This window comes from Maniola hyperantus, chromosome 23 (genome assembly GCF_902806685.2).
Source record: "Maniola hyperantus chromosome 23, iAphHyp1.2, whole genome shotgun sequence".
NCBI lineage: Eukaryota > Metazoa > Arthropoda > Insecta > Lepidoptera > Nymphalidae > Maniola > Maniola hyperantus.
The window spans coordinates 7,838,589-7,851,194 of record NC_048558.1 but is presented as its reverse complement, the minus strand read 5'-3'; the positions used below and the strand labels follow the sequence as shown (position 1 = coordinate 7,851,194).

General features: G+C 32.8%; 1 protein-coding gene across 4 annotated transcripts in view; it reads left to right on the top strand.

Moving 5' to 3' along the window:
- The window catches only part of LOC117993327 (trehalase-like), a 49,914-nt gene extending 37,335 nt beyond the window's left edge, over positions 1–12,579 (top strand). For 2 of the 4 annotated variants that reach the window (XM_069506554.1, XM_034981117.2), the window contains one exon: positions 9,798–12,579. In XM_069506554.1, the coding sequence (XP_069362655.1) occupies positions 9,798–9,927 (130 nt within the window). In that variant the 3' untranslated portion in view covers positions 9,928–12,579. Of the gene's footprint in view, positions 1–56; positions 1,421–9,797 lie in introns of those variants that run through there. The other 2 variants (XM_069506556.1, XM_069506555.1) reach the window with 2 other exon arrangements.
- Positions 12,580–12,606: the final 27 nt, after the last annotated feature.

Below are 12,606 nucleotides of genomic sequence, written 5' to 3'. Positions count from 1 at the left end.
AGAACCGTACAAAATAGTGTAGCAAATGATTTTATCTTAATTTTCTCTTGTTTCAGATATTTTTCGTGTTATATAACTACTTTTGAGGCCTGTCTAAAGTAAGATTTTTCCAATTTTTCTAATTAGGTATAAAGTATACTGCAAATCTATTTTTGACTACTTTAATAGTATAAATCCAGTGTGCACATTCCTTTATTATTGAATTAAGTATTACAAGGTATAATAATTACTTAAGTAACTTTAATTTATGTTTAGGAAAGTTTAACTAACTAAATGCAAGAATAAAACTATAAGAAATTGGTTTGTACTGTTTCATATTTTTTGTTTGTGGTAGTTTATGAAAAAAACTAAAACATACTTACTTTAAATTTTTTTTTAAAAGTTTAGTTAAAATTTCGTATACAAGTATTAAATAAGGTATTTTATTTAGGTATAAGAAATATAAGTATTCTATAAGGCATTTCAGTAATAAGCATTAAATAAGATATTTCTTTTATGTTAATAATATTATAATCTCTTATATGAGGAGCTTTCAAACAAAACGGTGTAATTACACCAGATCAAATTATTTTTATCTTTAATCTCGTTTTTTCCCCACGGAATATAAATCTGTACTAATTTCCAAGCAAAATGGCCCAAAAATTGTACTAAATTGAGTCCAATCCATGTGATTTCGATCACTGAATACAAATTTGAACTCATTTTCAAGCAAAACAGTCTAAAACTGTGCAAAAATTGAGCCAAAGTTTGTAATTTCGATCAAAACGGTACAATTACAGACAACTTTCAACAGCTATCATTCAGTTTGTTTCCTTCGTCTGTAATGTTTTATTTCGTGCAATTACCCCGTTTTGCTCACGAGCTATTAGTATATTATTATATGTTTTCTATTCCTATTTAATTCCTATGTATAGAGTATTACTAGCTAATGAAATTAATTTAATTATACTCTTGTGTTAGTGACTTAAGTTGAGGGCGCACTTCGTTTGATGTCTCAGACAAAAAAAATGTAACTTCAATATCAATAAAATTGATTTGAATATAACAAGAAATGGAATGCGCGTTTAACATTATACAATTCCTTTTAATTAATGAATTATTTATGTAAGCATGTTAATGTAAAGATAAATAAATTGACAGGTTGTGAACAAAAAATATTACTTACCTACCTAATTATTTATTTTAATATTCTGTTTTGATCTAATTTTTTTTATACTTACTCGATCTTGATTAACATATTTTGTTTTCTAGATCAATGATTGATTAATCTTATTTTCCGTTATAACTAGTGTGACCATGTTTCTGCTAGCGCAAATCGGGACACTTGATTATAAACAGAACTTTACGGGTTTACGGCCGGAATTAATATAATCGTTCGTTAATATTACCTATATCACTTTATCTGTAATCTGTTGATAGCTGTTTAACAACAGCTATCAACAGATTAACCTAACGTTGCTAAGTAACCTTAGCAACGTGGTTATTTGTAAAAAATAGTCATTTTTGACAACTACCTACGTCGCTAAGTAACTTATCGACAGATTACGGCATTATATTTTCATTTTTTAGGGTTCCATACCTCAAAAAAAAAAACCGGCCAAGTGCGAGTCAGGCTCGCGCAATGAGGGTTCCGTACTACAGTCGTATTTTTTCGACATTTTGCACGATAATTCAACAAACTATGATACATAAAAATAAATAAAAATCTGTTTTAGAATGCACAGGTGAAGACCTTTCATATGATACCCCACTTGATATAGTTATCTCACTTCGAAAATTGAAAATACTAATTATTAGTTTATGTTTTTTTATGTGATGTAACCACAAATTCGCAGTTTTCAGATTTTTCCCCGAATGTCAGCTATAAGCCCTACCTACCTGCCAAATTTTACAATTCTAAGTCAACGGGAAGTACCCTGTAGGTTTCTTGAGAGACCAACAGACAGACAGACAGACAACAAAGTGATCCTATAAGGGTTCCGTTTTTCCTTTTGAGATACGGAACCCTAAAAATTAATATTTCTTAACATCAGTTTAGTTTTTAAATCTACCGGCACTCCGAGTACTTTTAACATTAGCATGTCGGTGATGCGACCTTGAAGTTTTTACCCATCCCATCCCAAAATCTTAAAGAACGAATAATAAAGTAGTTTTCACTTGAAAAAAGTTGGCCAAGGGCATTTGCGGAAGGCGTTGGACCAACATATACGAGGGGTATATAATAGCAACACGCGTCATAATCTTCTCTTCTATATATCTATATTTATATATATAAGGCAAAGGTGACTGACTGACTGACTGACTGATCTATCAACGCACAGTTCAAACTTCTGGACAGATCGGGCTGAAATTTGGCATGCTGATAGCTATTATGACGTAGGCATCCGCTAAGAAAGGATTTTTTAAAATTCAACCCCTAAGCGGGTGAAATAGGGGTCTGAAATTTGTGTAGTCCACGCGGACGAAGTCGCGAGCATAAGCTAGTCATCTCATTAATCTATTATCCTCAGGACAATTCCTGTACAAGGAACTCACAATCTCCGAGATCGTCTACGGAGTTATATTTAACCCGTGCAACCTTGCCTCCAGTCTATAATGACGGTTAGCGCATGTGCAGTCGGTATACCTTGACTATAATCACTAATCACAGTTTGCGTGTGTACTATCAGTAGACTGTGGTCTATACTCTATAGGATCTGTAGTATAGAAGCAGGCGCTACTTTGCGGAAGTCCATGAAATACAATGAACCAAAAGCTTAATTTGCTGTAATCCGCTGAAACAGGTCGAATCTGTATGGTGCAAATGCAGCATGCGAAATGCACCGCCCGCCCTCCCACTGGCTAAACATGCAGAAAGAGGCAGCCACCAGGCAATCAATAGAGGTTTGCTCTTATCAAAATCGATTTCCAACGTTAGCATAAAATTGGTTTTGTTATGTTTAATACCTGTTTATTTCATAGTTTCTACAGGACATATTATATTCGATTGTATATTGGTTTGTCAGTAATTAATAGTTTTTTTTACTCACTACACAATATTTTTTTTTGGGCGTCTCGAAATAGAACCTGCTCTTACCAAGATCCCACAAAAAATGTTTTTTATTCATATTTTTCCTCAAACCTACCAGGAATATAACAAAAAAAAATTACAAAAAAGAATTTGTAACTTTAATTTACATTGGCCTCGATTGTTAATACTGATAACAAAAAACGTTTTTGCCATTCTTAGATTGGTATACAAAAAATTTGAGCTAGTTGGTAGATAGCGCCTCAGGCAGTAACTAGATTTCGTTTATCTTTCTGCCTTGTGAAATAGCGCAATAGTCATAATAACGTTCACTTAGCCTTGCTTATAATTATAGAGTTTATTTTTACTAACTAAACTATGTAGCAGATTTCCACAACGTTCCACCTTATAAGTCCCGCAAATTGCTATTACGCTGGAACCATGTCTCAGTAAAATCGAAATGAAGTCATTTTGACGTCAGCCGAAATAAAAATATCGAATAAGCTCGAAACTTGAGTCTAGTGCTGACGTAACTAAAATGGCGGCCAAGCGCATTAGCTATTTCCGCGACTTATACAAAATGATACTGAATCGTCTGATATCAGCAAGAGTTAAATGGTCCAACCCATTATATTTCGAAAAAAATAAAATTTTATTAGAATTCGTCAGGAAAAATAACCTTGCTTAAATCATTTTGTGACATTTCTATCTAACCAAAAAAACCGGCCAAGTGCGAGTCAGACTCGCGCATCGAGGGTTCCGGACTACAGTCGTATTTTTTCGACATTTCGCACAATAAATCAAAATTTATTGTGCATAAAAATAAATAAAAATCTGTTTTAGAATGTACCAGTAAAGCCCTTCATATGATACCCCACTGGGTATAGTAATCTTGCTTTGAAAGGTGAAAATATTAATATTAATTCACAAACACATTTTTTTTTCGTAATATAACCACAAATTCACAGTTTTCAAATTTTTGCCCTTATGTCTGTCTGTATCATATATAGTATGCCCCTCTTAGACACATCTGCAACAATAATAATCCAAATAAGTATATTATATGTGCTTGTCCTATAGATATAAGTAAGTAATAAACGGCAATCCTATAAAAATCCACGCTCTTAGTTTACACAGTTGTCTTTTATATTTAAAAGCAGCAACGGCGCAGGCAAGGTCGTTACTATCGTACATCTGCATTGTCGTGTTCAAACACTAAAACGGATTCATAGATAGCAGCCATTGTAAAATTATATTGTTCGTACTTTTCTATGGTTTAAGGTATAAGTGAACAGCGTTTTTCAGTTCAAAATGAGAAGGATTTTGGTGACTCACTGGTGCTCAATTTGCTTGCTGTTTTGCTTGATATCCATATTTGAACTCCAAAATCGTTAAAATTAATTTATTTTTTCCTTAATGTTGAGTGCCAATAAGCTACTCAATTATATTACGATCTAGCCTAATATATTATGACTAATAAGTAATTTTATTTTAACCTAAACTTATAAATTATCTTATATACTAAGAAATTGTCCACTGACGCATCTTAGTCTTTCTTGATTAGAGATACACTTTGTTCACGTGTTCTTTCAGCACATTACACTATGTACACTATCACTTATCACTATACACTAACTCAAAAGGTTTGGTCCTTTTTAGTCTTCTCACTGTCTCCGTTACGTCAAGCAGCTGGATTGCTTCAACGTTAACGTGGTGGTGAAGCCTATAGTCGTGGGCTTAAAATTTGGTGATAACTTTATGGACGTATTCAATTTGAAGGTCCCGATGAATATCGTCATTTCTGATGTACCAGTTGGATGATTTGGATGTTACTTTTTTTGGCACAGCCCCACAGCTGTATGCCATAAGTCCAAATGGGCATCAGGACTTGTCTGTACAATAGAATCTTGTTGTGTATTGACAGCGAGGAATATCTACCAAGTAGCCAATACATCTGTTTATACTTTAAAACGTTACGTAATGTTTACGTTAAAATTATTAAATATATTAAACTATAAAGTATTTAAATGTTAATTATTGAAAATAAAGTTACTATTATATTCATATGTAGTGTAAATATGTTACGCCTACTTACAGAAGATATTCATAAAATAAAGCCAGTTGTGGGTGAACCAACCTCGTTTTACATGGTGGCAGCGGTGGTATAATTTTATTGATCGACGAATGATCGATTAACAAAGTGATCCTATAAGGGTTCCGTTTTCCTTTTGAGGTATGGAACCTTAGAAATGGGAAAATTTGACATGTTTGTAATTTGTTCGCTAGATTTAGTAATTACTACTAGTTCCATCATCAACGCCAGCGTGGTCGGCCGAGGCGACGTTGGCGTGATGAATTAGATAAATTTATAGTTACGTGGCCTGAAGAGGCACGAAATAGAAAATTGTGGAAGGATCGGAGGGAGGCCTTTGCCCAGACATGGGACAGCACAGGCTGATTTAGATTAGATTAGTTCCATGCTTTAAAACAGCTAAAAATGAAAGGTTACTTATATTTATAATGAGGTATTTCAAAATTCCTACAAGAGGCCTATGTCCAGCAGTGGACATTTATCTACAAAAATAGATAGATAAGTACGTTTGTAAGTTGGTGGGAGAATCGCTAGATTTTATAACAACTACATTTTGCTGTTTTTACGAGAAACAATTATTAGCACTGGTTAGGTATTATCTAGTGTTTAAAATATATGTGAGCAATTTATCACTTTGACGTGGAGCTGGTGACGCGGTACGCCATTATCACACTCTCATTGTATCGCCGGCCATTGTGTAGGGTAATTGCGCAATGCTGCATTTTCTGGCGACCATGTAAAACCACATTTTCCTCGCCAAAGGAAGGTTCCAGATTCCCAAAACCCGAATCCTAATTCAGAACCGATAGACGTCCACTGCTGGGTAGTCTATATAATAGTCTAATAGGTCTCTTGTAGGGACTTCAACACGCTACGGTCTTGCACCGCCTGAATCCAGCGGCTCCCTGCGTCTGATGTCGTCCGTCCACCTAATGGGTGTCTTCCAACACGGCCTCTTCCGGTGCGAGATCGCCATTCCAGCAACTTGGGACGCCAACGTCTATCGGTTTTACAAACTATGTGCCCTGCTCATTGCCACTTCAGCTTCGCAACCCGTTGAGCTATGTCGGTTACTTTAGTTCTCCTACGGATCTCCTTATTTCTGATTTGATCACGTAGAGAAACGCCAAGTATAGATCTCACTCCATCGCTCGCTGAGTGACTCCTAATTAATACCAACCAAATCACCAAAGGTCGCCTGGTAGATTCTAAGGCCGCCTTTGCAAACGTAGTTTTCAGCTAGCTATATTTCATGTATTTTCTACCTTGTTGCACACAAGGTGCACATCAAGACTTTTACGTAGGTATCTATTGTATCGAAACTATGACATACTCAAACCTTCATTTCATCTTAGAATGGATTAGCAGGTACTATCATAGTAGATAGATCATAGTCAAGCACAAACATATTACTTACTAGCTTATGCTGGCGACTTCGTCCGCGTGGACTATACAATTTTCAACCCCCTATTTCACCCCCTTAGGGGTTGAATTTTCAAAATTCCTTTCTTTTAGTGGATGCAAACGTCATAATAGCTATCTGCATGCAAATTTCAGCCCGATCTGTCCAGTATTTTGAACTATGTGTTGATAGATCAGTCAGTCACCTTTTCCTTTTATATATTGAGCTAAAGTACCTCAATATTTAAAAAGGGAAACTTATTAGTACAGATGTAACTATGGTACGCGACAGGTCGAGATGGCAATCGGGGTGGGAACGGCCCGCACAGCCCGCACCGGGTTAGCGCGGGTGACGTGTGGGTGTGCGGGGCGACCCCCCGCCTCATACCCCGATTGCCATCTTGACCTGTCCCATATATAAGGTGCTAAATAAAACTCGAAACTGTACAAAAATTTATTTAAAAGCATACGGAAATTGCAAATGGTTATATATATGCCTTTAATTTTAGTAGAATTCAAGGTCACGCTGAATACTACAATATCCTTGTCCTATATTATCTCTTTTAAACGTGTTAAGTATGTTGTTTTGTAACAATTTATTTATTAACTTCTTACGATAATTCGCTAGGTATCTGTTTCCTGAAAATAAAATAAAAAGAAATATATTACAATATAATAAAAAGTCCCTGAAAATAAATAATATATTGATATACTTACCAGAATTTAATTCAAATATTTTATTTACATAAAATTTAACTACCTATGAAATTTTTGAGTAATCGCGAGAATTAAATAAATATTCATATCTACCTAATCGCGACACCGTGTTTTTTTTTGTAATAAACAAATATGTAGTAATCTTTCTAATAGGTACCTACAATAAATTATTTTTTATAGTTTTATTCATTAACTACTTTAAATTAGAAAGAATATTTTTGTATGTGAATATGTACACCTAATCGGGATAGAGATATACAGAATATTATGCATTATATATTACTATTTATACACGGATCATTATTAAAATAAATATTGTTATTGTAAATAAATATTTAAATTAAGTAAATATTCATTTACGTAAATATTAACTTTATTGACTAAGATTCTATTCGTTATAGTATTTTATTATTTTATATTTAGTGTAAACATTTTAAAATTAATTTCTGCTTTATGCTAACTAAATTAATTGAACTATTAAGAAACATTTGTACTCCCTTATTTCAAACAATTAACAAAAATGAAAATTTTACTAACCTTTTAAAATCGGCCTCATTGATAAAATGGTCTTGAGTTAAAATGTTGGATTTCCGAAATTGTATGTGCCGTTTTTGATTACGTAACGTACTGTTATTGAGAGCTAATTATTATTTTTATTTTCCTTAGGTATTTTAATTATTTTTATATAACGCTTTATAAACGTGTTACTTCGTTGACGGTTAGGAGATGACTGAGACTGAATTCTGAAACGGATTATGGAGCGACGAAGCCTGTCCTAGCGTTGCGTTCGCGCATGTCGCTAATTTAATTATATCACCTGTATTATACAGGATGTTTTGTTATTGTGTTATTTAATACTTTACTATGTAACATTTACGTACGAGTGCTTAACATAATTATGTAGATTAGGACTAGATAGTATCATAGTAGTTAAGTACAATGCGGGCTATATTACAATGTTAGGTATTTATTATTATGCCACTATATTTTATATTCTGTTCTTTATTTTTCGTATTTTAATTTTTTTTATTTACAAATGTAATACCTTCCAAATTTGCCCGCTTCCATCTTAGACTGCACCATCACTTACCATTAGGTGAGATCGCAGTCCAGGGCAGACTTGTAATGGAATTTAAAAAAAGTTATAATTGTGTTACATTTAGAACCGATGGAAAATAAAGTACATCACGCATACCTAATTAGCTACCCTGATTGAAATTCTACATGCATGTATTTATGTAGAGTATTAGAAGTAAGAGTAGGTATTACAGACACTCAAGTCATAACTAAAATCATATTATACACATCATATCATATCATATCCACAGATAACTCCTGTGTATCATATCATATCAATATAATCATATCTTGTAAACAAACATAGACATCTGCATTGAATCCAATAAAATTTTATGATCACTAAGATTCATCTCTAAGTCTATAGATATAGTCTATCTCTACTCTCAGTTATCACGAAGAACATTCTAGAAAGGATGACTCTAATTTAAAACTAAATTAGTTTTAGTTTTCATAACAATGGGGCCAATTCTCTTGTACACAATCTCTAATCTAAACTAAATTACCAGATCTAAATCTAGTGCTATCCTTTTCCGCAAGCAACATTATGAAAGGGATAGCAATAGATTTAGACGTGTCATTTTAGTTTAGTTTAGAGATTATGTACAGGAGAATCGGCCCCAATGTTAAATTATATTTTTACATTATTAAAGCTTGAAATCAATAATACTTAGTTATTGGTTTCATGCTTATTTTATTTTGATATCTTATTGTCAACGCTTGATTACCTTGTAATATTCAATTTAAAAGGTCATGTGCACATTGACTGAGACAGTAACAGACTAGTCTGGCTAGCGAAAGAAGAGACTGGTAAAGCGCGGCAAATTTAAAAAATATCAGTATGACAGCTCTGTAATGCATGAAAGTAGTATGACAGACTTGGAATAACCTAATTTGATAAAACATAAATAAAAATAAGTAATTCTAAAGTATCAAATTAGGTTATTCCAGGTCTATCATGCTAATTTGGGGCTGCCATACATATATTTTTTTAAATTTGCCGCGCTTTTCCAGTCTCTTCTTTCGTTAGCCAGACTCTACACACTAGAAATCTTTATGGTTCTGTGGCAACCCGTTTTGATTACAAAAACTTTAGGTATTGTTTAATAGCAGGTATAAATAGGTTTAACGTTTGTTAACACCGAGCCTGAAGTTTTAGTAATAAGATGGTTAGTTTATTTTTCTAGCACGGAAAAGAGCAGAATACTTTTTCGAGTTCTTGATACTATTCACTAAACATAATATAGTAACTTTTTGTAAAAAAATCCACGATAAATATATTTTTAGAAATAACATGTCGATATTTCTGACCACGAAATAATAATAATTAAAATTATTATACCTAATATTAATATTAAGTATTTCATACGAAATAACATACCAGTACACCTGCATTAATTAAATTATCCCCAAGAACTTTTAAAACTTATTGTTTCTCATAAATTTATTTAACGAGGCCTTATTTAGCTTCTTTAAATAATTTATGTTTTTTTTAAATTTTAGGCTCATGGTGTACAGAAAGCGTCGAGACTACGCTCCACTTACCAGCAATGAAGATCTGAAGATTCTTGCGCGGAAACCGTATACGGAACTGAAAAGCTTGAACGGGGCATCGAACCAGAGACAACGGTGAATCTAAACTACAGCCCACCCCTACCATTGTTACTGAAGTCATCAGTGAGTCGAGAGAGACTTTATTTAGACAGGATTAGAGTCTGCGGAAACGAGTCATTCGCCAGTCATGTGGTGGTTGGCGACAAGCTACATAATATGTTACATTAAAACGTATAGTATCAGAGTATAGACCATACATGACATCAGTTTTTATTTCAATTCAATACTGTAATACTTAATGCAGTATTACAGAAGTTAAGGAATTTTTACACTTATTGAATTTGCGCGATTTGGTTGTGACGTGTTTAGCAACTACAGGATTTTAGTGAATTAAATAGCGCTTTTTACTAGAAACCAACCAGCCATCGTAGCTGCGGCAAGTGACACGTTCGCGCCATTACTATTAAAGTTATTTTATTTTTACGCAAATAATATATTTGTATGCCAAATATTATAGATTATAATTTTGGATAATGAAATAAATATGACACTAATTATTATACTAGAAGAGCAATATTTTATGTCTATAAAGCTCATGAATTTTGAAAAATACACAAAGTTTTATGTATTAGTAGTTAGTATCTACATAGTGCAGAAATTGTAAATTATCCTCTTGGAGTCAACCAGATAGTATGTTATGTCATAAAATTGTATTCAGAGCGAAACTCATACTAGTTTTATGATTTTTAATTTTTCCGCAATTAAATTAATGTAGACAATCAATTTGACGTATTTTCTGAAAAACGTCCCAACCCACAATCACGTTTTTCCCAGAAAATGCTTCTAATTATAAAATATAAATATTGCTCACGACGTTAAAAACGCTCATAATAGGTAAGTAGTATACTTTTAAATCACTCGATTATAATACGACTTATTTTCGAGTTTTAGAAAACAATAACCAAGATAAATGGTAGGGACTATATAGCCAATATTGTTTGACTAAGAAAATCAATTAAATAGGTATAACATAATATTGATTTAGCTGGATCTGAATCTATGTTTCACAATCGATCGATCGATCGATTTTTGTTATGGAGTTGGTGTTACATCAGAACTAAAGTGCTGTGAATTTGAACTCTTATGTAAATATATTTAGTATGTATTTATAATTCTTGTACCTATGTTATAAATTTGTTTTTAATCAAACCATTTTATAAATTTGACGTAAAATCGAAATCATGATTTTTTAAAATTAAGAATTTTAGCCTAAAATCGACTAAAATTAAATATTATATTTTGTATACGATACGAAAATAATATTTAGACTATGTAATCTTTATGTGATGATTTCCAAACAGTTCGTATTAGCTTTTAAAAAATGTAAAACATTAAAAAAATTAGTGACTTTACTTTCATACAATATGACAAAAATCTATTGATTCTAGAAATTGAAAAGGAAACCAATTTGAAATCCATAGTAAGGATCTAGTAATTACGAAAATGATAGCTTACCTACTTGTTTAAAAGAGAGTTAGGTACTAAAAATAAGACCTATGTCCAGCGGGGATTTTTGTCCAACCAGTACCTTTATAGATTTTTTACTAAATTCTAGAAAAAGTAACAATAGTCAATCTATTAATAATATTTGTAACAGGTATTATTAATAAATTATAACAATAACCCAGAGTATTATTAGGTGTAGTTGTTTATGTTAGTTTTAAGTAGACAAATGTGTTTATCGTATCCGGGTGTAAATAGTTTTTTTTGTTATCATTATTTTTGCTTGCATTTATTGATGGAAGTGTGATTTCTCATACAATTTTGATTAAATGTATGTTTTAAAGCCATTTCTATGGTCTTACTGTAAAGCTTCTGTAGACATTTTCTGAACCCACTGACCTCTACTGATACAAGTACGCTGGAGCAGCAGTGAGCATCATGTCACATGTGAGTGAAATAAATATTAGTGATAGACATCTGTCAACATAGTTTCAACACGAAGCCATTTGACACAGTGTCAATTCTGTGGCTGTACCGCGGTTGTTTGACAGCTACAATGTCACGATCGCAATCATCTCTGATTGGTTAATGCTCGCTCACTATTGGCCACAATGCATTGTTGCAACAAGAATCGCACAAATTCAGCCAATCAGAACAATTGAGATTGTAATAATGATTGATGCAGGTTTTAGACAATCGCCCTACTGGTTCCCTGTGCGATTGTGGTAGAATGACAGCTACAATGTCACGATCGCAATCACCTCTGATTGGTTGACGCTCTCTCACTATTGGCTACAGTTCATTGTTGCAACAAAAATGCCATAAATTAAGCCAATCACAACAATTGCGATTGTAATAATGATTGATGCAGGTTTTACAGAATCGCCAGGTACGCTCGGTGGTGCGCTTCGAGTCGGCACCAAAAATAATGTCATTTTGCACTACCTCTTCCAGCGTACCTGTATTATGTTCATTCTCACAGGAGGGCAATATATTTAGTTGATTTTTATATTTAGTTGTTTTTTATATTTTAGTTTAGTTCCGTCTATATGACGTTAAACAGACATTTTTTAGATGAATTAGAAAATCATATTTTTTGATAGATAGGTAGATAACTGTTTAATGTATTTATTTATGTATTTGCATTATGCTATTATATTATATTCTGTATAATTCATCTATCGACAAAAAATTAAAAAAATATCAATAAATATTTAGTTGTATTTTATATGGACATATTTTATTTACAAAGTTC